This window comes from Streptopelia decaocto (genome assembly GCF_964273445.1).
Source record: "Streptopelia decaocto genome assembly, chromosome: 5".
Lineage (NCBI taxonomy): Eukaryota > Metazoa > Chordata > Aves > Columbiformes > Columbidae > Streptopelia > Streptopelia decaocto.
Window position 1 is genome coordinate 33,839,881 of NC_138659.1, and position 21,074 is coordinate 33,860,954.

The following is a 21,074-nucleotide window of genomic DNA, read 5'->3' on the forward strand; positions in this document are numbered from 1 at the left end:
GGGTTTTTGGAAGATTTTCCATTTTGCCCAGCAAAACAGCTGCTGCCAATCGTGTCTGAGGGGGCGAGTGTTTCGCTGGAAACTCAGTGCTGTGAAGAAACAACTCTTCCAAACACGGACGGTTACTGCGCCTTGTCTGTTCCGCAGCCTGTGCAGTGAAAAAATGCTCTTTTCAGCAAAATTGAGCTCCAGCCCCTCACAGTTCCCTCAAGAGCGTCCCACGGGCCCGGGGTGGCTGTGGGGGTGCTCCTGCTTGCCTGTCGCCATCTGCTGGTTCTCAGCTCTCGGTACCGTTTGCCTGAACCCCGTCACTGAGGTTCTGGGGAAAACATCAGGACTGGGAAGGAGGGGACGGGGGCGGTGCTGCGGTCGCCATGGCAGCGGGCGGGAGGAAGGGGCGGGGCTGCCGCCGCCGCTGCTCGGCGTTGATTTGCTGGCGGCGCGTCGGGGAGCGTGACGCGCGGCGGAGGCAAGATGGCGGCGGCGGCTGGCGGCGGGTGGGCCGCGGTGCGGGAGAAGTTCCGCGCCGCCCGCACGCTCTCGGCCGTGGAGTCGCGCAAGGACCCGGAGACCGAGCCCTACCGCTCCAAGTACAGCGCCCGGGCGCTGCTGCAGGAGGTGAAGCAGCTGCTGAGCGCCGCCGAGGAGGGCGGCGAGGCGCGGCTGCTGGCCGTGCGGCGGGCCGTGCTGGAGTACGAGCTGGGCGTCAACCACACCGACACGGAGGAGCTGTCGGCCGGCGAGGAGCACCTGCAGCGCTGCGCGCAGCTCCTGGAGCCGCACCGCCTCTCCCCGGACTGCGTGTCCCTCTACATACAGGCCCAGGTGCGCCGAGGCCCAAGGGGGCGGGCGGGGCGGGCTGACCCGGCAGCAGGCGGGGGGTCGGTGTCCGTGGGTCGGGCTGTGCTGTGTCCGTGGGCCGTGTCCGTGTGCGGTGCCCATGGGCCAAGCTGCGTCCGTGGGCCGTGCTGTGGGGCGTCTGCGATGGGCTGAAAATGAGGGAGCTTGGTGCCACTTGGATGCCCTGGTGCGTGGCCGCTGTCCTGGGGCTGCGCCGCGCTCGGAGCGGCAGTTCGCGGTGGGGCCGTGCGGGACGCTGCTCTGCCAGCCGGCTGCTGCCGCGGGGCGTGCGGGGCGTCCGGACTGTGCTGTCCGGATAGAAACCGCGGGCTGGCAAAGCGGCGTGCGCGTCAGGATAGACCGAGACAGGATTGTAAGAACTGAGCAGGAGGCAAGCAGTATAACACCTCTTCAAGCGGAGCACTTAACAGTGCTGGCAAGAACAGATATTCTTGATCTGTAGATTTGACAGTCAGCATAGAATCACAGAATCATTTCAGTTGGAAGAGACCCTCAGGATCATCGAGTCCAGCCATAACCTAACTCTAGCACTAAACCCTGTCCCTAAGAACCTTGTCTAACCACCTTTTCAACCCCTCCAGGGATGGTGACTCCAGCACTGCCCTGGGCAGCCTGTTCCAATGCCCCACAGCCCTTTCCGGGAAAATTTTTTCCTAATATCCAGTCTAAACCTCACTGTGTGCAGAGCTTATTTGTGATTCCTTAATTGTCATTTGTTGTCAAAGTTGGGAGATGCTTTTGTTTGTTGCAGGATCCTGAAAAGGTAAATCGTTCTTAAAAGCTGTCATGTATTTGTTTGCTTTTCAGCCTTGCCTGTTATTTCTTAATCTATTATGTTTTATTCCAGAAGAGAAAATATAGTTTTGCAGTGTCAAAAAGTGATAATATTCACCTCTTTATTCTGAAGAAAGTAATACGGTTAACAAAATCAGTTCTTATCATATGAAGATTCACAGAAGGGCCTCTGCTCAACCTCTCCATCGTGGCAGCTGTTGTATGGTTACATTTCAAACTCTAGACTTGAAATAGCACAGTTATTTAGATGTCTCTGTCAAAAATGGCTGCTCTAATTAGAAAAGGCTCAGTAGTACCTCTTGTCAAACACTGCAAAACTGTCAAGGAATTCTGTGTGTATGTGGAAAGACGGTAGTTAAACAGATGTCTGGGATTCATGAGGTTATATCTGCTTGTCCTTCGTGTGGTGCTTTGGGTACACCGTGACAAATCTGTTACTCATAGCAGAGATTGCTTGAGCAGCTGGTGAAGACAACGTAACACCTGCCCAGTGTGTGTTCCTGGGGAGCTGCTGCTTTTGCGGCCGAGGGACAGGGATCCACGGTGCCTTTGACGCGGTGTGTGGGACGGCAGCGCTTCTCCCTGCCGGACAGATGTGTGTGCGGATCTCCTGGTTTGGGGCTGTTAGGACAGCGCAGGATGAAGTTCCTGTGCTACGCCTGCGCAGTGCTGCGGTCCAACAGCAGACGGGCGCGCTGCTGCCCGGCACTGCCAGCTGAGAGCAGGGATGGGCAGTGAACCCGCCTCAGCTTTCCATCCCCAGGGCTCGAAAAGGCGCGCATATTTAATTAAACAAACATTTCTGATATAAAAGCAGTAATTGTCAACGGTGGCGGTACTTCTCCACGTTCCAGGATGTACAGAGTATGTTGTCATGGCGCTGACTTCTGTTTTGAAAGGAGGAGCGTCTGTTTTTCCTGTTTATGGAGCCCTGCTTCTCATTTCTGAGCTGCTGCATAAGGATATGTATCAGAGTTTCTGTCTAATTAAATTTGTTCCATTCCACTGCTTGGCCACGAGCAAAGTGTTTCTGTTCATAAATCATGCTGCGTGATGCATTCCTATGAATGGATTTGAGGAGGATGCAGGGCTGACAAACAACTACACATTCTAACTCCTTTGAAGGTTTTTTTCATCGTCCTGTTGGATTTTGTAACATTGCCTAGGAATTAAATTAGCACATCAGACCTAGATTTTTACTAATGCCTTCATCTGATTAATAAAGTTAGAGGTGTTTTTTGTAAAAGATGGGTTCACAGATACAGTGATGTTACATTGCTGTAATTTAAATTTGAAGGCAGCTTCAAAATCTGTAGCTTTTGTATTTTAACAGTTCTTTTAATCTCTTTCCGTTATTGAAAATATACAAACGTTCCTTCCTAGAATATCTCTTTCCTGTCAAATTTTTCTACAGTCATGATGAAAAATGTCTAATTCCTTGTCTGTTTTGATTATATTTTATATTATATAAAAGCTGCATGAATCAGACACAGAACATACCGTGGGGAAACAGCTCGTTATTTGGACACACCAGTCACAGTATCACAGTATCACAGTATGTTTGGGATTGGAAGGGACCTCAAAAGATCATCTAGTCCAATCCCCCTGCTGGAGCAGGAACACCTAGGTGAGGTCGCACAGGAACATGTCCAGGCGGGTTTTGAATGTCTCCAGAGAAGGAGACTCCACAACTTCCCTGGGCAGCCTGTTCCAGTGCTCTGTCACCCTCACTGAGAAGAAGTTTCTTCTCAAATTTAAGTGGAACCTCTTGTGTTCCAGCTTGATCCCATTACCCCTTGTCCTATCATTGTTTGCCACTGAGAAGAGTCTGGCTCCATCCTCATGGCATTCACCCTTTATATATTTATAAACATTAATAAGGTCCCCCCTTAGTCTCCTCTTCTCCAAACTAAAGAGACCCAGCTCCCTCAGCCTTTCTTCATAAGGGAGGTGCTCCACTCCCTTAATCATCTTCGTTGCCCTACGCTGGACCCTCTCCAGCAGTTCCCTGTCCTTCTTGAACTGAGGGGCCCAGAACTGGACACAATATTCCAGATGTGGTCTCACCAGGGCAGAGTAGAGGGGAAGGAGGACCTCTCTCGATCTACTAACCACCCCCCTTCTAATACACCCCAGGATGCCATTGGCCTTCCTGGCCACAAGGGCACAGTGCTGGCTCATGGTCATCCTGTTGTCCACCAGGACCCCCAGGTCCCTTTCCCCTACACTGCTCTCTAATATGTAATCTCCCAACCTATACTGGAACCTGGGGTTGTTCCTGCCCAGATGCAGGACTCTACACTTGTCCTTGTTAAATTTCATCAGGTTATTCCCTGCCCAGCTCTCCAGCCTGTCCAGGTCCCGCTGGATGGCAGCACAGCCCTCCGGCGTGTCAGCCACTCCTCCTAGCTTGGTGTCATCAGCAAACTTGCTGATAGTACACTCAATTCCCTCGTCCAAGTCATTAATGAATATATTGAATAATATTGGCCCCAGCACTGACCCTTGGGGCACTCCACTAGATACTGGCCTCCAACTAGACTCCGCACCATTGACTACCACTCTCTGGCTTCTCTCCCTAAGCCAGTTTGCAACCCACCTCACTACTCTATTGTCTAGACCACACCTCCTCAACTTAGCTGTGAGGATGCTGTGGGAGACTGTGTCAAAGGCTTTACTGAAGTCAAGGTAGACAACATCCACCGCTCTGCCACCATCCATCCACCTTGTTACATTCTCATAAAAGGCTATGAGGTTGGTCAAGCATGACCTACCCTTGGTAAAGCCATGCTGACTGCCCCTAATAACCCTCTTATCCTTGATATGCCTTGAGATGGCACCAAGGACAAGCTGTTCCATTACTTTCCCAGGGACAGAGGTGAGGCTGACCGGTCTATAATTACCCGGGTCCTCCTTCTTGCCCTTTTTGAAGACTGGAGTGACATTTGCTTTCCTCCAATCCTCGGGCACCTCTCCCGTTTCCCAAGACTTGGCAAAGATGATGGAGAGCGGTCCAGCAATGACTTCAGCCAGCTCCCTCAGCACCCGCGGATGCATCCCATCTGGACCCATGGATTTATGAATGTCCAGACTATTTAATTGCTCCCTAACCCAGTCCTCATCGACTAAAGCAAACTCCTCCATTGACCTGGCTTCATCCGGGGTCTCAGGGGTACAGGGCTCCCCAGGACAGCCTCCGGCAGAGTAGACAGAGACAAAGAAGGCATTCAGTAATTCTGCCTTCTCTGTATCTTCTGCCACCAGGGCACCCACCCCATTCATCAGTGGGCCTACATTGCCTCTGGTATTAGTTTTATCTGCTATGTATTTGAAAAAGTTCTTTTTGCTGTCCTTGACCCCTCTCGCCAGCTGTAATTCTAAGGAGGCCTTGGCTATCCTAGCTGCCTTCCTATATCCTCTAACAGCAGCCTTATATTCCTCCCAAGTGGCCAGCCCCTGCTTCCATGACCTGTAAACTCTCCTCTTCTGCTTGAGCATACCCAACAGCTCCCTATTCAACCACGCAGGCCTCCTGGCTCCCTTCCTTGACTTCCTACGTGTGGGGATGCTCTGATCCTGAGCGTGGAAGAAGCAATCACTGAATGCCACCCAGCTATCTTGGGCCCCTTTTCCTTCAAGCAGTCTTGCCCATGGGATTTCCCCCAGCAATTGCTTGAAAAGGCCAAAGTTAGCCCTGCTGAAGTCCAGGGTTGCAATTCTACTTGCTATTCTGTTCCTGCCACATGAGATGCTGAACTCCACCATCTCGTGGTCACTGCAACCCAGGCAGCCCTCAACCTTTACTGCTTCGACCAGACCCTCCTTGTTAGTGAGGATGAGATCCAGCAGTGCACCTCTCCTAGTCGGCTCCTCCACCATCTGCATGAGGAAGTTATCATCAATGCACTGGAGGAACCTCCTGGACTGTGGCTGGCTGGCTGAATGGTCCTTCCAGCAAACATCAGGGAAGTTAAAATCACCCACAACAACCATGGCCTGTGACTGTGAGGCCACTCTCAGCTGCCCATAGAAGGCCTCATCAACTTCCTCAGCCTGATCTGGTGGCCTGTAGCAGACGCCCACAACAGTGTCAGCCCTGCCAGCCTGCCCCTTGATCCTGATCCATACACTCTCAACTCGCTCGTCATCCGCTCCTGGGCAGAATTTAGTACATTGTAGTTGCTGTCTCACATAGAGAGCAACTCCACCACCACGCCTGGCTGGCCTGTCTTTCCTGAAAAGGGCATAGCCATCCATGACCACATTCCAGTCATGTGAACTGTCCCACCATGTTTCTGTAATTGCCACCAGATCATAATCTCCCGACCGAACATAGGATTCTAGCTCCTCCTGCTTATTCCCCATGCTGCGCGCATTGGTATACAGGCATTTCAGGGAGCGAGCAGAGCACACCAGTTTCTCCCTAGGGGCATAGGAGGCCACCCGGTCCTCATCAGTTTTAGATTGCAGCCCCACTGGGACAAGCCCAGCTACAACCCCATCCCCCTTCGAGCCTAGTTTAAAGCTCTCCAAATGAGCCCAGCTAATTCCTGCCCCAGCATCCTTTTGCCCCTACGAGATAAACCTTTCCCACGTGACAGTGTCCGGACTGGTGTCTTATAAAACCAACCATTATCAAAAAATCCAAAGCCCTGCCTGTAGCACCAGTCTTGGAGCCAACCATTTAGAGAGTGAATTTTCCTATTCCATCCCACATCATCACTTGAAGATGGAAGGAGTGAAGAGAAGATCACTTGAGCCCCTGAGTCTTTCACCCTCCTTCCCAAGACCTTGAAATCATTCTTCATCCCCCTCAGACTACGGGAAGCAGCTTCCTCCCCATCTGTCTGGAAGACCAGCAGCGGGTAGTAGTCCGTCGGGTGCACCAGTTTGGGGAGCTCTCTAGCGATGTCCTTGATCCGGGCTCCAGGGAGACTACAAACTTCCCTAAGATGAGGGTCAACTCTGCATATTGGGCCCTCTGTTCCTTTCAGAAGGGAGTTTCCTATTACAATCACCCTTCTTTCTTTCTTATCAGAGGCAGTCTTAAGTTGTGAGGTCGACTGCCTCTTCCTACGTGATCTTGTAGGCTTGTTGGCTTGTAGGCTTGGCACCACCTCCTCACCTACCTCTTCTTCAAGATCCAGGGCCTCAAACCTATTACGGAGGGGCACCTGGGGAGGCAAAGCAGGCAGGGAGGGGGGCTGCCCGTGACGCCGAACCGGAATACGCTTCCAACCCTTGTCGTCCTTTCGGTCCCCTAACTCTGCCCGAGAGCAACAAGGGTGGGGCCGTCTCAGGACTTCTGCCTCTGTCCGAGAGGGCAGGAGGTCCATCTCCTTTTGGGAGGTACCTCCCTGGGACCTTTCCGACTGGCACGTCAGGGTGTTACTCCACCAGTCGATCTCCCTTTCGCACTCCCTGATGGTCCTCAGCGTCTCAACCTCCTCCTTAAGTTTGACGACCATGTCGAGCAGATCTTGCACCTGCTCACACCTCACACAGGTGGAGTGCTGGCCTCCCTGCCCCGGCAGCAGCAGGCTCTGGCACTCCCTGCAGCCGGAGACCTGAACAGCCACCGTTCGGGACAGAGCCTCAGTCTGTGTAGCCACAGTCTGTTTGAGGCAAGCTCTCCTTCTGGAGGCGACCATGGTTGTCAGCAGTCTGGGGCGCTGGCAGTAAGCTAGAAGGGCTGACAAGCAACAAGTGCTCTCTGCACCCTGCTGCACGAGCTACCACACCCGCTGCTACAGCACAGTGTGGGTGGGACTCACCCGCTACACAAGCTGGTTGCTCCTCCCTACACCAGGTGGGCAGCGAGTCGCTGCCCTCCCAAAGGCTTTTTCAAGGTAAGGGGAGGGGGTGTGGTCGCCGTCACCGTGGGAACGCCCCCCGCCACGTCAGCCGCTCTCTCGCAATGGCTGCCGGGGCTTTGGCGATCGGGACCCGCCGGGAATCACGCTGTCCCTGTACGTTTCCCTCTGAGCTTCCTAATCTCGGCTGAACCTCGTGGTCTGCTGAACCCCGCCGGCTCCGGCTCTCGCTGGGCTGGCTCCGATCAGCTGACCAGTCCAGCTGATCAGTCCCAGTTTAGCAGGGCAAACACGGAGAACGGCAGTTTGTTCGGTGACGTTTGTACGTATCTGCCGCGCTGTGAGAACCTTCCGCTTTGAGCAACTTGCAAAAGAAGGGCTGGGCACAGCTTTTGCTTTTGAAATCCGTTGCATTAGAACATTGTATGTATAAAGACAAAGACTGATAATTTGTTTGGAGAAAATGTGTAATGTAAATGGAACAAAATGGGAAAATAACTAATCTTTTTCCTTTTACCTTTAGAACAACCTAGGTATCCTGTGGTCTGAAAGGGATGAGATTAAAACTGCGCAGACTTACTTGGAATCCGCAGAAGCCTTGTATAACCAGTACATGAAAGAGGTACCGTGTTCACTAACACTGCGCAGGTCTGGCTTTCACGTGCCACTTACATCTCTAGTAGTCTTTGAAAAACATACAATGGAACTGAGTTTCTGCACTTTAAGTTGGCTGCTACGATACTTTTGAAAAGTGATAACAATTTGTGCCGTTAACGAAAGAGGCAAACTTGAGGATCACTTTTACTTTCAAAATAGACTTATTCAGGTAATTTGGTCTAAAATACTGGCCGTTTTGAAAACTCTTGGAGTCAATAATCCAAAGTTGAGGCCAGCTAGAATTTGGCTTTTAACTAAGACTATTCTTAATCTTATATTGGAAAGGCTGTAAAATGTCAATGCATTGCTTTTGATGGGAAAAGGAAACAAAACTGTACCATTTGTATGGTTTGCTCTGACCGTGCACAATATTTCATGGACGCGAGTGGTTTAGTTGCATATCCAAGAGGACAACCTTAGAAACAGCTGAACCTCCCATGCATGTTAAACAAGGTTTTCCATCTGGATCCTGCTGTGCACCAACAAAGACCCCTTGTGCTATTTTTAAGCTCTTTGCAAAGCTGTTTGTCCACTGACTTGCTTCAGGGACAGTGCTCAAGTGAGCTAGAAACATTTGTGGCCTTAAAGGAGCAGCATCTGTGTTTCAGGACAGCTATAAAGGCTGGACAGAACTTAATCAAATTGTGGTTCAGGTTTTACGTGAACTTGGCTTATAGCATAGATGATTCTCCTGGAAATTTTAGAATGGGTTAATCTTTGTTGGTTACTGCTGTATTGCCGCCTTTGTGACTGTGCTGGTCTGCAGTGACAGGAGAGGGAGGCAATGGATCCACAAAACAAAACTGCTGCTGAGAAGCCTGTCTGCTTATTTTCTGCCCTCCGGATTGGTTGGTCTCACTAGAGATACTGGATCTCTACAGACCCTGTCTCTGGTTAATTCCCCATGTTCAACTTAGACACGTATACCCAGCCAGGCATCATATCGTTGACTTCTACATCGCCTCTAAAATATTCTGCCACTCGCTCCACTGATTATGAAATTGAACCAGCGCTGCCATATATATTTCAGGGGGTTAAACAATGCTGCCAACTCCTTCACCTTTTTACTGTGGACTTTTCTGGAGCGGTTAATTTTTGTTAGTTATCTGCGCGTGTTGTTGGGTCACGGCCAGTGGATATTCCTGCTGGGCTTTACCGCCAGGTCAGGGTCTATATATGTGACTGTCAATAAGCCCACATCAGATCACCTGTCACAATTTTTTTGCCACTTACATTTCAAGGCATTGTATAGTCAAAAGTAGCTATCCTTAAAGGAACTACAGAAAAGGGTGTTTTTGTGCTAACTTCATTGGATTTGTGTCACGTTTCTCTGAAAAGACTGAACTGAATTTGACCTAATATGCAAAGAATTAAAATAGCCCAGGGCTGAGGGAGCTTGTCTCGCTGCTTTATGGCTTACAACGAGGACCGGAGCTCCTTGCCGTGGTGTTTGATCTTTAGGATTTGTACAACCATGCCAATATGCGTTGTTCACAAATTATAAAAATGTGAATATACTTTTCTTAACAATTGCTCATTTTTAGGCTATAAAAACCCTTCCTGTCTGTGGATCTTTGATAAACTCTTGAAGATCAAGGCATTTTCCTGAACTGGTACATTTAGTTGTTTTCTAAGTGGGTCTAGCAGGAACCGGGGCTGATGAAGTCTACCTGGTACAAGAGAGTAGCAAAGCTCTTCCTGAGAATAATGAAAGGCGTAAGGCTTGCCATCAGCGCATATATCTGTAGCTACAGGAAGGAGACAAGGGTCTTGCTTACCGTGTCATTTAAACTCTTTTCTTTGCAGGAATAGCTCTAGTCTTGCCAGAACGTACTGCAAATCTTATTAGCAGGTCTGGTAGCCTTTGTGAGATTGGAAGGGTTTGTATCTAAAGAGAACAAGATGGAGGGTAATAAATTCACATCTTAAAAATTAATGAGGTATAAACAGAAAACCCTACAGATTAAAAGATCATTAAAAAAATCTACACCTCTCTAGTAGGTCACTTTTATGTATTTGTCACTATCTGGTTTAGACTCATTTGTTCATCTCTGAAGACGAGTCAAATATTTCCATTAAAAGCAAACAAACAAATCCTTTGAGAATTTTTTAATGAGACGTACAAACATAAGAGTACATTTACTTCCCTTTAACGTGAATGCATTCTTTACCCTTGCTTCTCTTGCTGCCTGAGTCCATGTTATCTTATGAAAAATATTTCTCTGGGCTGCCTTTTATTTGTTGTCTTACTTTCTCTTGGGCTACGAAATAAATGGGGCTAGGAAAGGGCTAAGGAGGTTGCATAGGAAACTGGGCTGTGTTGCTTTTTGAGCACCCTTCCAGACGCACCGTGTAATGGACAAAGGGCACCTTTGTGGGAAGCATTTTGGAACTGGTATCTGAAGTTATTCACAGTTACAAAGGAAATTAGATAAGCACAGACTAATAAAACTTTACCATAGGCAATGTTAAGCTGTTGGGCTTGCCAGTTATGCTGACTCTAACTTGATTGGCAGTTGTTTTAAGGCAAGGTTGCACCCGACAATGCTGTACAGTGTATAGCTGTCTGTATAAGGATTCTGACAGAACTTGTATTTTAAAAAGAAAAACCCTCTAAATGAAGTAGTTCACATCATTAATAACTTGCACGTAGGTCATACCTTATATCAAGGTTTAGCTGCTTCAACCTCCAAAGACATTGCCTGTTGTCTTATTCATGTATTTGAAGGAATAGTCTTAGCTGGTGAACGAAGGGAGGCACATTTCACCGCGTTAAGTCTTTACAGCAGGTCTGCGGAGCATCCTCTGCACAGACCGTTCTTTGCAGTACTTCCTGCAGCATGTTTTCTTGCCATTGATGAGTGCAGCTGGGCAAATGAATGTTTCACACTTGAAGGCATGCTTGGTATTAAATGGATGCTTTAAAAACCATTATGTTATTGTACAAACCTAAGACACACAGTTGTAGTCCTGGAGAATCCAGGCTGGGTGTTCCTGGTGCACACAGCACACGTTACTTTAAAGTATGTAAGCAGGAGTCTTCTACAAGCTGCAGACCTTGTAATTCCGTGCAGAATTAGGGCTTTCTTCCTTTAAATCTCCTGAGTTTCGTGGAATTGATTCATGACACTGAGATAGGTGTAGATGCATGATGAAAGTTCTGTTCAATTTGGGATTGAAAAATGCCAATCCATCTGCAGCCAGAAGAGGGAGCATTGTGTTCCAAAGACAGAGAAGCGTGGTTCACTGACTGTATCGTGTACTCTGGCAGGATGGAAATCCTCCCCTGGATCCCAGTGAACATTTCATGGCAGAAGAAGAAAAACTCACAGACCAAGAAAGATCCAAAAGGTGAGCGTGTAGTTCATACCTAGATGATTATTGGGTTTTTGCATGTATGAAGCTGTATTGGGGGGCTGGGGGAGTCTAAAGAGACTGTTGTGTTTTCCAGATTTGAAAAAGCCTATACACATACTCTGTATTATCTGGCACAAGTCTACCAACACCTGGAGATGATTGAGAAGGCTGCTCAGTATTGCCATACTACTCTTAAAAGACAACTTGAGTATTGTGGCTACTACCCAGTGGAGTGGGCACTCAACGCTGCTACTCTGTCCCAGTACTATCTCTCTAAGGTAACACACCTCATGTTTTCCTGCTGTAACTGTACCAGAAATGTAGCAGTCAAGACAGACAATTGTTCAAACAACAGCTGTTTGAGACAGGGCTCCATGTCGAACTGAAAACGTGGTCCTGTAAAACCACGAGTTGTGTTCTGACACGGAACTGTCTGTGTTTCCCAAGAGGACACAGTGGCTTTCCCGTGTGCTGTGATGGCCATGGGGAGATGGGCAGGGGTGCAGACGTAAAACCTCTGTAGTTTGTAAGTGTCAGCAGTTATGTGATGTGATGCGTATACGTAAAACTTGAAGGTTGTAATAACTTCATTTTTAATTGTTTCTTACAGCTATATTGTTCTCCTACAATGAAGAGTTTAAAACCAAAAGCATCTGATACTGCACATTGTGTGTTTCCTATAAATTTTGTACCTTAGCACATACTTAAGGCTTGTTTGAGCCCATGTGGACATTAAAGCGAATATGTAAGATGGTAGCTGCTTGATTCTACACATCTGTGTTGAAATGCTTTGGGCTTATTTAGGTATTTCCATATTCCAGACTTTTCACATGCTTTTTTCTGATGCTTACAAGACTTCTGCCATACGGAAGCCAGTTAATGTTACTTTCAGTGGTAACTTGTAATTTCCATGTCTTTTTGATGCATTGTTAGCACTAATCATTAAACAATGCATTGCCAAATATGAGTAAAGGAATGGAAACCTGACATAACGTCGACTTGCATGTCCAGCTCATTCCAGCTAACACCCCGTGACACGATCTTTACCACAAGACATCACTTCCTTTACCGCAAGGAAGCGATAGCAGCACAGATCAGAACTGTGAAAATGTTGGCAGTGTGTGTATCTAATACTAAAAGCAAGGCTTGCTGTTGTGGCTGTGCTAGAGAGAAGATGGCTGGTTGGAAAACGCAGTATTCAGTAGTAGATGTAGAAAAATAGTGTCTTTTCTGCCGGTGTCCAGAGGAACGTGCTGCAGAGCCTCAGTTCTGTCGTTTCCCACAGTGAGGGGCTCAGCCGAGCTGAGAGCAGCGCTTGGGCTGCTCGTGGCCGTGCTGAGCGCTGCTGTTTCTGTTTCAGCAATGCTTTATGGAGTCCCGCCACTGTTTGGCAGCGGCCAGCATCATCTTTAGCCAAGCTGAACAGGCGCCATCTGCTGAAGACAGTAAGTTCATGTAGAAGTTACTGAATTAAGCATCATTGTTACATAATGTTGAAGGTGAAGTCTAGCAATACATGCAAAACTTATCCCAGTATCAATTTTCTAAAATCTTTTTAATTAATGATAAAGTAGAACCTTTCTGAAGAGCTGGTACTGTAGTTTAAGACTGGTTATAAGTAAACCTTGTGAGAAATCTCAAGTGCTTGTCACTGGTGTTTCAGAAAGCATACCAGAATAGAAGTGACATTTAAAACAATGTCCATTTCAGTAGTGGCAATGGATCTGCTCACCCCGTGTTCTTGTACGTGTGCGTAAAACGCAGCTTACTTTTGCCCCTCAGTGATCAGAGGGCAATGATTCAGTACACCGAACCAGATGCTTCCTGGGAATAGTTTTGAAAGAGGGGTGGAAACTGCACGTCTTAAAACCCACAAATCCAGAAGGTGCTTCTGTTGCCGTTCATTGCTGGATGCTGCAGCCTCATTAATGGCAGGTTTTGGAGTTCTAGCTCCCCGTGTCGTGTTGGGTATCGACGCGAAGGGACAGCTTTGCTGTTCAGAGTGAAGATCAATAAAAGAAACTTTGAGAGAACTGACCACAATTTGAAGGGTCTGTGGTTATGTGATACGTGTCAGTACTCAAAATAAAACCTCTGGTTTAGGCTTAGTCTTTGCTTATTTACAGCACAGCCTTTTAAATTCTGTGTCTTGGGCAACTGAAAGTTTTAAATCAATGGGGCTTTAACTTTGGAGGGTGAGCAGGTACTCAGGCCCCTGTGGGAGTTTGTAACTCTGACTTCAAACAGTGAATATGTTGGTTAACTTTTAATGGTTTGAGACGTTTAGAACTCAAACTCTTTAGTCCATTGATGATGTTATTTCCGGTTAAAGTATAACCTGAATAGACACAACTGAGTTTTATTTAATTGAAGTTCAGTGACAGTACATTAATTAAACTGCTTTTATATTTCACTTAGCTCAAAAATAAAGAACTCTACACAGTTGCCTTTTTTACTGTTTAAGTACTTTGAGGATGATGTCCTAAAGCTTTTGACTTTCAGGGAAACAGGGCTGTCAAGAGTCTGTGCAAACCTGTCAGGCTGTTTAAAAACAGTGTATTATGAAATATTCAGTAGGTCCAAACCAGTGTTGATGGGCTTTCGTAGCTACCTGACCGCTCAATACTTAAGCCAAAAAACGATGTGATGTTTTCATTAGGTGTGTTAGAAACATACAGTCAGTTACGGCTGCAAATTCGGGTGCAAGACTGGACGTGGTAGATAAGAGTCCTATTTTTAATTGTACTTTATAGATTTCTTTTGTGATTTTTGGCCAAGTCAACTAACTTCTATCTTGATGACTTGTTACACCAATTGGGAGTAGGGATATTTGTGTTTGTTTTAGCGGAGTAAACATCGTGTTTTCCCTTCCTGTAACAGGGAGGAGACTGCGGGGAGAACAATACAGAAGTCGTAGAGCTAATGAATCTTATTTTCATAGCAGGTAGATTAACCAAAGGCAGTTTCCCCTACTTTTCTTCCCTTTTTTGGTAGCAAGTTGGGGCCCATTGCACTACAAATGCCCTAATCATGCTCAGGAACAAGGGCGGGTTTACTGCGGGGGACAACAAACCGTGGCAGATGCTCTCTGTTAACCCCGCACCCTCCCCCCTGGGAAGGGTAATCAGAGGAAAAGGGAGAGACACTTGAAACTTGGAAAAAAATTAAAAATGCTTTACTAATAAATAGGGAAAAATAATACAAAATAAAGCCAATCCTGTATTTCCGGGGTGGCGCAGCTGCAGAGTGGGCACCCAGAAGTCCTGGGCTGGACCTTGCAGTAAAGTGGAGCTGGAACCAGGCCAACGACCACAGGCACAACAGGCAGGGTCCTCTTCAGATGCTGGCCATGGGCAAAGAGAGCCAGACCCCCGTGATCTCCCACGTTATAGGGTGTGTGACATGTACGGGATGGGATACTTGGTCAATTTTAGTCACCTGTTCTGGCCGCCTCTCTCACTTACGGGAGGTGTAGAATTTATCAGTCACCTTGGCTGCCACAGCGAGAAGCCCAAGCCTGGGCCTGTTCTGCACACCCTCGCTGCCGTCACCAGCTCCGGAGTGAGCGGTGGCTGAAACACGTGCAGCCAAGTTCCGAAAAGTGCGGTGACTTAAGAACGCAGCTGAAAGGAAAGTTCACTGATGGAGCACTGGTCTGTTTGTAACTAAACCAGGACCCAGCTGGATCACAGAGAACAAATTGTTCTGAGTTCCTTCTCTTGTTACAAAGAGACATGAGAGTCTTTTCAAGTAAAATGCCTTCAAGGTCAAAGTTCTTCTTAAACATACATTATCATCTATTTTTTTTGAAGAATTAATGCATGAAGAATCCATATTAATCTATGTGTTTTTCTACCAGAATGACAGTTTACAGAATTATTATGAAGAACGTATTTCTGCCTAAAAACAACGAAAATTGAAATACGAGTAATATATTCTTTGCGTGTAAAATGTGAGGCTCTTGCTTGAATGCTCGAGTTTTCTTATGGGTTTTGTGTGTTTGTGTCCATTCAACAGATGAAGCAGAACAAGACCAACAGGACCTTCGACAGAGGAGAGCTGAAATTGCAAGGTGCTGGATTAAGTATTGCCTGAATCTCCTGCAAAGCGCTCGCAAATTACTTGAGGTAACAGAAGACCTGTTCTGTAGCTGTCATTCATTAAAAGCACAGTATATTTTGATGTTGCAATTCATAGTTGGTAGCAAATGGTAAACAGTTGCCTGATGAAGAATACAATAAACGCTTGCGATGCAGCAGGTATGTTGTAGCGTGCTTGGGCTTCAGTGCAGCCCTGGACAGCAGCAGAGAGATCAGCTCTGCAGTGCGATCAGCGCGCGGCTTGTGTGGCAGCTCCGCAACCTCCCCTCCTGTGTGCGTCACTTCTCGTGCCTTGATTGGGCAGATTACCCCTTATTTAACTGCTAGTAATAGCATTTCAATATGCCACAGTTTTGTGTGCTGGTGTTCTCATTCATTAAAGCCTTTGATTCGTTCAAGCAATCGTTTCATTCATTTAATTATTCATTTAAATGTTTAAAACTCATAATTTGCTGAAATTCTTTGCAGAAGCAGAGCCTTTGGGCTTTACATTTATTGTCTTGGCTATATTGTCACACAGGGTAGAGAGACCAAATTATCTTAGTCTTAGGCTTTTACAGAACTGAGACTGTCATTCACATGACTTGTTTGTGAATATAAGGTCTAACATGGCAACGTGTCTGCTGTCTGGTTGCTAACTAGGTTGTATTTCAAAGGTAACTCATACATAAAATGATTCGGTGTAAGTCAGTCATGTAAGCCACGTGCATTTTTAATTAGTGTGCTTTGTCATTTCAGGATAACATAGGAGAGCTGGACCCAGACAGGCAATTGGAGCTTAAAGCCCAAAGGAAGAAAGAAGAGGATGAGAAAGAGAAGGGCAGGAAGAAAGCTGTTCTTTTCGGGACGAGTGATATATGTGACTCTGTCCTGGCCATGGAAGAGAAAGTGAGCAGTGTATATCCTCTAGATTTCCAAGAAGCCAGAGAAATCTTCCTAGTTGGCCAGAACTATGTTCAGGAAGCAAAAGAGTTCTTTCAGGTTGATGGTTACGTTACTGACCACATTGAAATTGTTCAGGATCACAGTGCTTTGTTTAAAGTGCTTGCTTTCTTTGAAGAAGACTATGAGAGACGTTGCAAAATGCACAAGCGTAGAATAGACATGCTGGAGCCTATCTGTGCAGACTTGAATCCGCAGTACTATCTGTTGATCAGTCGGCAGCTCCAGTTTGAGCTAGCTGACACCTATTATGAGATGATGGATTTAAAGGTGGCTATTGGTAACAGGCTAGAGGAGCTAGACTCCCACACGATCAAAAAAATCAATTCTCTGGCTCAGTTAGCCATCAAATATTATGAACTCTTCTTGGATTCCTTGAGGAACCCAGATAAGGTGTTTCCTGAAGTGCTCGAGGAAGATGTTCTTCGCCCTGCAATGGTGGCTAAATTTCATATTGCACGGCTATATGGTAAGCTTATTACTTCAGATAGTAAAAAGCAACTGGAAAACATGCAGACATCATTGGAATATTACACATTTCTGGTAGACTATTGTGAGAAGTACCCAGATGCTGTCCGTGCCGTTGAAACGGAACTAGAACTCAGTAAGGAGATGGTGGGCCTTCTTCCAACACGAATGGAGAGGCTAAGAGCAAAGCTGTGTCCCTTCATATGAAACGCTCTCCTTGGAGGAGCGTGCGCGGTTACAGTGGTGCCTGTCAGGCGGTGCTGTGGGACGGCTTCCGTGGCCACGGGTGGCACAGGGGGCCCGCAGCCGGGCGGTTCCGCCCAGCGCCCGCACTGCGTAACCTTGTGAAAACCTCAGAGCCCTCCAGTTCAGTATCTCACCCACACTAATGGTATAAAGTTTAAATGTAAAGTGAAGTGAATGTCCAGCTAACGCTCATTAGCATTTGTCCTGTATGTAAATATAAACCTCCCTTATATTATTTTCCTTTGGCACATGGTAGAGTTTCTAAATGTAGTGCTGTATGAAAATTGTTTCAAGAGAATCTGTTTCTCTAGGAAAATTTTTCTAAGAAACCTGAGGCACGTTCTCCCAACTATAAAATATTTTACCTCTTCTGACCTTTGTCCCCAGATGTTATCTGTATGAAGGAAACTTTGTTATTTTCCATATTTATTTTGTATGTTTCTCAGTGTTTTCTTTTTTCCTGTTAATCAGAACCTAGTTGACAGAGGCTCAATAAATGGACTAGCTTGGCTACGTGCTTTTTCAGAGTCCTTAGAATTCTGTTTCCTTGTGTCTTACTACGATACATGTTACAACTTTGCCAACATAAATAGTTGTGAAAGTGTTTCCACAGGAGTGTCTTCAGTAAAAACACTCGAGCGGCTCAAGTGCCAAGATCAGGAGCAAGAAAGCAGCAAACTTTCTTGCTTGTTGTGGGAGGAGGTACCTTGGGATGCCGACTTCTCTTTTGCAGCTGACCTGATTCTTATTAAGGACCTGCTGGCCTGGCAGTGTTCCTGGTCTTATACGACCTGTTTCCTTCATTTTCTTCTAATTTAGCCACCTATTTACTCTTTATGGAAGACCAGGCTGCATTTCTGACCCAGAATGTACACAGAGATTGCCTTTGTATTTCTGTTGTCCACAGAAGGATTATGAACCAGGACCCGTTTCAGATAAAACGTAGGCTGAGGACATTGTCCAACCAAATACTAAGAGGTACGGTCAGAGATGCTGGGGAACATGGGGAAAGTGAAGTGACAAGGTGACAAAGTGACAAGTGCCGCCATGTACAACAGCAGTCTTGTCACTGTCAGGTTCCCGGGAAGATATTCCCAGCTGTGTAGAGGGCACTGAAGGAGAGTAGTCAAAGAACCGGATTATTCCAGAAAATGGGGGGGGGGGGAAAATGACATTAACTGGGAGAGCATGAGGGGAAACAATGCACAAGCAAGCGTGTACATCTTAAAACGTGGTAAACTCTCCAGCCCGCAGAACTGGCTGCAGAAGACTCTAACCACAAACAAATAGGCCGACTAAGGCGTGCTGGAAACGAGAGGCAGCAAAGCTCAACACTAGACCAGCCGCCTGTGTTCGTACAGAATAAGGTAGACAGCGAGTGCACGTGCGTGTGCTGTTTCTGTTTCACTAAACAATTGTCTAGTCAGCCTCCAGGAGTTTCTTTTTTGCTGTTCGATCTTCCGTTCGGTTTTTCCTGTAGCCTGAAGATAGGGCAGCCCATAGTTTCTCAGTGAAACGGTTCTCAGCGCGCTGTAACTGTGCGTTATTTTTATCTATGATTGCAATTAAAGTTAGCATGCACTTTTACCACAAACTCATAATTTGACAGTGAATTGTTTTCTATTAACTTTTAGTTTCGTATTTGAGTAGAAGAAGGTGATACATAACCCTCCACCCCTGCTTTATTATTCCACACATGAGGGCCTTGGAGCAAATTTTTTAAAGCAAGGGTTGGCTTATCGAACTGCACTTGTACTTTAGGGAAGGATAGACTGTGGGCTAAACCAGCTTATAAAATGACTTTCTTCTTTTCAAATAGAATAACCCCATCATATCCTTCACACACTGGCCTGAAGCGAGTGTTACACGTTACCTGCAGGGTAGGCAAAGCCAAATGAAGCATGGGGCTACATGTCCCTTTTAACTAGCAAGTTGTGCACGGAGGAACACCCCAAAGTCACCCAAATCCTGGGGAGAGCTCAGCAGACAAGGAGGAATGAGGCCATACTTAAGAGGTCCAAGAAATAAGAGGAACCGGAGCTCTTTTGACACAGCCGTGTGGTTGGGTCTGTGGTTTGGAGACCTCTCTCCTCTGAAGATATCCCAGAACGCTTCAGCTTTGTAACTGTTCCTGAAAACTGTGCAATATAATGTACATACATTTCATATAAATGCATATGGAGTTACGGAAACAATGCCAAGTCTTCATCTCTTACAGTAAATGCTCAAGGCTACCACCAGCTAAGTATGTTTTATTAGTGGAGACTGTGTTGTGCTAGATGCTCAGCACAACACACTACGTTGTGGTTCTTCTACAGTGTCTTTTTAAGGAAACCTTTTAAATAATTGCTGTTTGTTCAACAATTTTAGAGAATGAACTTAAGTAAGATTGTGTATTTAGTTAAAAAAAAGAGGGGTGGGGAGCTTGTTGGATTAGGCAGCAAAGCTCCCTTCAGGAATGTTGAGTTTTAACTGGAAAGTATGTGTGAGGTCAGGCATTTATTTCAAAGATTATTTAAAGATTAGGTTCCTGTGAACTCCATTTAACCTGCATTTCTGTTCCTTTTTGTATGGCAAAAAAATCTTGCAACTGAAACCTGCTGTTGTTGTACTAGTTTCTTTCTCCTTAGCCAGCACAGAGCAGCAAGGTTTACAACAAGTCCATGTTTGTGCCGAATTTGTATCGAGCATGAGATCTCCGGAACTAAGAGGCTATAACCTCAGTGTACTTCTTCAAATGGCACAGAATATTCACAAGAAGTAATTTTGTTTGATGAAAAAGACAGTATTGTTTTAACTGAAATGCTCTTAATTCTCATGCCGGCTAGAGACATGGTATGTGTTACAAATGGGTCGATGGGGAAGGTTGTGCTGTGCTTAAATATTTCAGAAGAGACAGAAACCAGTGTCTTGTTCTCTGTCTCCCTACAAGCCCATCAAAGGAAGCTCTTTTTTTCTCTTGAGGGGACTGGACTGGAGGAGAGAGGCCGGAGGTGACAACCATGTCTTGTGCCAGCTGAAGTGCCTGGGGAAGCAGGGGGAAGTGGGCAGAAGAGAGCCCTGACTTCCCCTTCGCAGCAAGAAAACAGGTCCCCGGTGTTGCAAGGGCAGCAGCCAGTGGCGGTTGCTGCCTCAGTGTGGCAAAAGGTGCCGGGGCTGGTTAACTCTGTTTGCCCACCCAACAGCCCCTCTCCTGGCAGTGTGGGTCCTGCCTCAGCACAGGCTCGTGTGGTCCTGGTGAGGAGGATGGTTTCCCTCTCTATCTGCAAGATGAAGATGCCTCAAGTGTATCAGTGCAGCGCTCACACTGGGTGTGATTGCTGCTGCGCTTCCACGTCCGGAAATAGTGCAGGAGCCTGATTAAGCTCAGCATCAGACAATGAGAAACGAGACTGATCTTGTTAACGCATGGCTTTGTACATTTCAGTTTTGTTTGGCGTTTTACTTTCGCTCGGCACTGAGAGGGCGAAGATGAGCTTTTACTCGTGTTTCTTTTAAAAGACAGAGATAGTCAGTGTTACCTAGATGTTTTTTGTGGAACTTCTCATTACCAAATGCCCAGAAATAGTCCTGTGAAGGAGGACCAGGTTAGACTGGCAGCTCACAAGGCCAACCCTTCTGTAGTCTTGAAGTTACAGAACTAAAGACTGTTACGTTAAAATCAAGTGTGTAAATTTGTGGTGAGAAGCATTTGTCAACTTTCTTTCCTCTTAAATTGCAACATCTTTGGCTACATCAGAATTTGCTGCAAATGACTAATGCAGATTTTAAATTTGGTTTGAAAACTGCTTTTGTGTACTTCCCTGGAACTCTTTCCAAAGTGCCTGCTTGTAGT

The 21,074-nt window shown here is 46.5% G+C and overlaps 1 protein-coding gene across 1 annotated transcript; it reads left to right on the forward strand.

The window, feature by feature from the left end:
- Positions 1 to 443: 443 nt before the first annotated feature.
- KIFBP (kinesin family binding protein) lies at positions 444 to 17,776 on the forward strand. The gene is made up of 7 exons (XM_082053064.1): positions 444 to 825; positions 7,993 to 8,091; positions 11,398 to 11,477; positions 11,578 to 11,761; positions 12,844 to 12,928; positions 15,501 to 15,610; positions 16,322 to 17,776. The coding sequence occupies exons 1-7, from the start codon at positions 475 to 477 to the stop codon at positions 17,198 to 17,200; spliced, it is 1,788 nt and encodes a 595-aa protein (XP_081909190.1). The 5' UTR covers positions 444 to 474; the 3' UTR covers positions 17,201 to 17,776.
- Positions 17,777 to 21,074: the final 3,298 nt, after the last annotated feature.

Excerpts from the sequence above, each read along its gene's own strand:
- KIFBP (XM_082053064.1), top strand. The coding sequence starts at position 475 with ATGGCGGCGGCGGCTGGCGGCGGGTGGGCCGCGGTGCGGGAGAAGTTC. Across the intron at positions 826-7,992 it reads CCCTCTACATACAGGCCCAG|AACAACCTAGGTATCCTGTG; the intron begins GTGCGCCGAGGC and ends TTTTACCTTTAG. Across the intron at positions 12,929-15,500 it reads GGCGCCATCTGCTGAAGACA|ATGAAGCAGAACAAGACCAA; the intron begins GTAAGTTCATGT and ends TCCATTCAACAG.